Source organism: Hermetia illucens, chromosome 2 (assembly GCF_905115235.1).
Source record: "Hermetia illucens chromosome 2, iHerIll2.2.curated.20191125, whole genome shotgun sequence".
NCBI classification, from domain to species: Eukaryota; Metazoa; Arthropoda; class Insecta; order Diptera; family Stratiomyidae; genus Hermetia; species Hermetia illucens.
The window spans coordinates 158950514-158953888 of NC_051850.1; the positions used below are offsets into that span (position 1 = coordinate 158950514).

At 45.4% G+C, this 3375-nt stretch overlaps 1 protein-coding gene across 1 annotated transcript; it reads left to right on the forward strand.

The window, feature by feature from the left end:
• Window positions 1-656: 656 nt before the first annotated feature.
• LOC119648814 lies at window positions 657-2489 on the forward strand. The gene is made up of 2 exons (XM_038050667.1): window positions 657-1290; window positions 1789-2489. The coding sequence occupies exons 1-2, from the start codon at window positions 928-930 to the stop codon at window positions 2398-2400; spliced, it is 975 nt and encodes a 324-aa protein (XP_037906595.1). The 5' UTR covers window positions 657-927; the 3' UTR covers window positions 2401-2489.
• Window positions 2490-3375: the final 886 nt, after the last annotated feature.

Below are 3375 nucleotides of genomic sequence, written 5' to 3' on the forward strand. Positions count from 1 at the left end.
TGAAATCCTCCATTATCGTCTTCTCAGTAAAAAGAAGAAATTAAAGTCGCACTTTGCACACAATCAATGACCATGGATTGCTATTTATATTGCTAAAGATACTGTAAAGCTCCGATTCGATTTCTTACGGTGTCAATATTAGCCTTGGTTAATTGCACTTGTAACCTTTGGGAAAAGCATCAGGTGCGGAAAATTAAAATGTGTTGATTAAAATCAAGATTTCCACCCATTGTATCATAATTTTCTCCACCAACTGTAGCCATAGTGAGAGTAGCGTGTTCGTGGGCATATGTGATAAACGTGATGTGATGGAATCACGACTTCGTCGGCACCGCGGTGTAGCGTGTAGGCCGAGATGTAGATGGGCCCCATAGACAGGGGGCACATTGGATCGGGCGGGCTGATTTGTTGGGAGTTGGGACAGAGGAGCGTGTGAAAGTAGCTATTCCGCTGGTTCCGTGGCTTTGACCACGAACACGCGAGCATCAGATACGAACGGCTACAACCCAATGTCCCGCAATTATGTCGATGTCGATGCAAAAACAGCAAAAAGTACGCACTCAATGTAGTAAAGCGGAACACGTACACGCTCGGAGCCGTATCTGAATGTGGAGGCTTCGCGTGGTTTGAATTCACTCGGCGCAGCCATGTTAGCTGGCATAGTGCAGGCAGCCGAACTCAGCTCATACGAACCCACTTTTGCTGGCATGGAAACGTGTTTGAAGAACCACGGCCCATCACGTCACGAAATGAACACGAAACGGTCGTGGTCTCATGCAATTCTCCATGACCTGAAAGAGTCAGTCGTGGATTGAGTAGTGGCCGTTGTTCAAGTATCTAAAGATAGTGTGGTGCTAGCCAGAGTTAAATTGGATTTAGTACCATTTCCCAACGATTCGTTTTGCTAATTAAACGGAGCACGGCGGCATGAGCGCTCCCAATCCGTACTTCCTCAAACTGACGGAAACGGAAACGCTCCGCTTCTTGGATCTCTACCAAAAGGAAGAGATACTTTGGAATTCAAATCTGGAGATGTACAGAAACCGGCCAGCCCGTTTGGCTGCAGCCGAACGCGTAGCCAAGGCACTCAACGTTCGAGGATTTACGGCCGAATACGTCCTTATAAAGTTCAAGAACCTCCGCAGCTCCTATTGCCAGGAGCTGAAGAAAGTGGCAGAGAGTGTCAGTTCCGGGGCAGAGGAGATATACCGACCGAAAGTTTTTTGGTTCCACAAGATGAATGCATTTCTCCGGCCATTCGTCCAATCTCGGGCGGCACAATCGAACTTGGTGAGTAAAGTCAACATACACACGTAACTATATTTCTCGAGTGTAAGCACTTTTCAGCTTACACTGGCACAGAAAAGTACTGACATTGCAAGGGATGTGAAGCACGTACATGCATACATTTCACGGAAGCAGTATTTTTCCATGATTTTCTGAAAAGTTAAGTGTAATTCGCAAAATATGGGTACTTTTATCCAATTTATTAGCGTGAAACTTCAGAGCAATGAATACATGCATGTAATTTCCACTTCACAACCACGGGAAGTTCTCCCGGAAACTAGCTTCGTCCCGACAAATCTAAATTCAACTTACCTCAGTCTCTCTTTCCTTCGAATATCGACTCTGCATGGATGTTAATATGAACATTTGCATTAGTGAAACAATTTCCATACTCTCGAGCTCCATACTATCCTCCATACTCGATACTATATACAAAAACTAACCAATTCCCTGGAATAAGATCCATCGTTTTAATCGAAATTACTCTTCCCGTCTTTCCAGCACTTTGACTACCCCGACACCAACGAAGTTCAAACCCAAGAAGTCTGCACAACACATTTCCTGGATCCCTTCAACGGCCACGAACTGGCCACTCCACATTCAGCAGGAGTCGAAGATCCACAATTCCTAACATCCTGGGAATCATACGACGAACATTCATCAGGAAGGTCGGAAAAACGCATGTACCCAGAGACAAGCTCGCCCCCGCCACATTACTCGAAACGCATAAAACAGTCCATCAACAGCACGAACAACACATATAACCTGGGAAGTGATTCCAATGAAGATCGACTTCCAGCCCCGCATCTTCCCACTCAAAGCGAAAAGGAGGACAGTTTCGATTGTTTCGGAAGATACATTGCAGCCTTGCTCCGCATAATGCCCCCACAACAATCCTGTAAGATGCAGCTGGACATAGTCACGCTACTACTGAACCAACAAATGCACCAGAGTAAACCACCGCAGCTGATCTCAGCATCTCAGCAGACTGAAGAGGTTGCGTCCGGGCCTCGAAGTGCGGGTCCAGATAGTGGTGCAGATCTTGATGTGAAAGATGAAAACATCTCCAATGGATATGTTGATTTAACTAATGAAATAAATTATGAAAGTTAGTTGTGTAATTAGAGGTGTAAGTGAGTGATTGAATTCTTGTGATGAAAACTTCCTGAGTTGATAATATTTAAAATAAATTAATTTCTTAGACCTAAAGATTGAACAGAAAAGATTGCTTTTGATATTTTGCTTGGTTTTAGCCGCGTTGCTTGCATTCAGTTGCAATTGGTCCCTTTAGTAGTATGTTATGTAAAAGAAGGCGCCACTTTGAAACACCAGGAGTAGCATACTGTATCGATCACATCTGAGTTATCTCTTCTTGGCTTTATGCAGCAAATTCCGCTTCTAGCCCTTGTAAAAGACGATTCCGCCTTCTACTGGGCACATAGATTTCACTATATAGGACAGTCAGCAACTGTATCGATGCCCTTCTTATATGTAGTCCGAAGTCATCCCTGGAAGCCCCAAAGTCTCAGACTAGGGCTACTATAAGTGGAAGCGAATAGAACCTTTCAAGTTCTGAATCTTAGCCAGCCCACAGAGTTCACGATGGATAGCAACTTTATTATCCTAAATTTAGAGATTTCCTTGGGGCTTCCGAAGAATTTAGTGGTCGTTGCCTGAGTTCAACTAGAGTCGGCGGAATTGCAAAGGAAGGGCTCGTCCTTCGTAACGGATCTTTGGCAGCGTGTGTGCACTGAGTCTGGCAACGGTAGTCCGACAGATGGTAGCCAGGAAAACAATCTATTCGGGCTAATTCGTTAACCCGCTCGTTCCGTTCTATATTGCTGTGCTCGGGAACGCTGAGGCGAGACACTTGCCGGACTCCTGTCTCAAACGGGTTACCAGCCAAAACCCCCCGGAGCGTCCAGGATTCTAACTAGGAGTCGTTTGATACAAGCAAAACCCCATGGATTCAGGGAGCCTCAGCTACTCAGGCATTTCTCCGATCCATCTCCCTCTTTTTCGCCATAAGAATGCCTTGAGTGTAATGTGCCATTCGGTTCCACGTGTCTTCGCTCTGCAGCATGGCCT

Coding starts and splice junctions, on each gene's coding strand:
- LOC119648814 (XM_038050667.1), top strand. CDS start 928: ATGAGCGCTCCCAATCCGTACTTCCTCAAACTGACGGAAACGGAAACG. Junction 1,291..1,788: donor GGGCGGCACAATCGAACTTG/GTGAGTAAAGTC, acceptor CCGTCTTTCCAG/CACTTTGACTACCCCGACAC.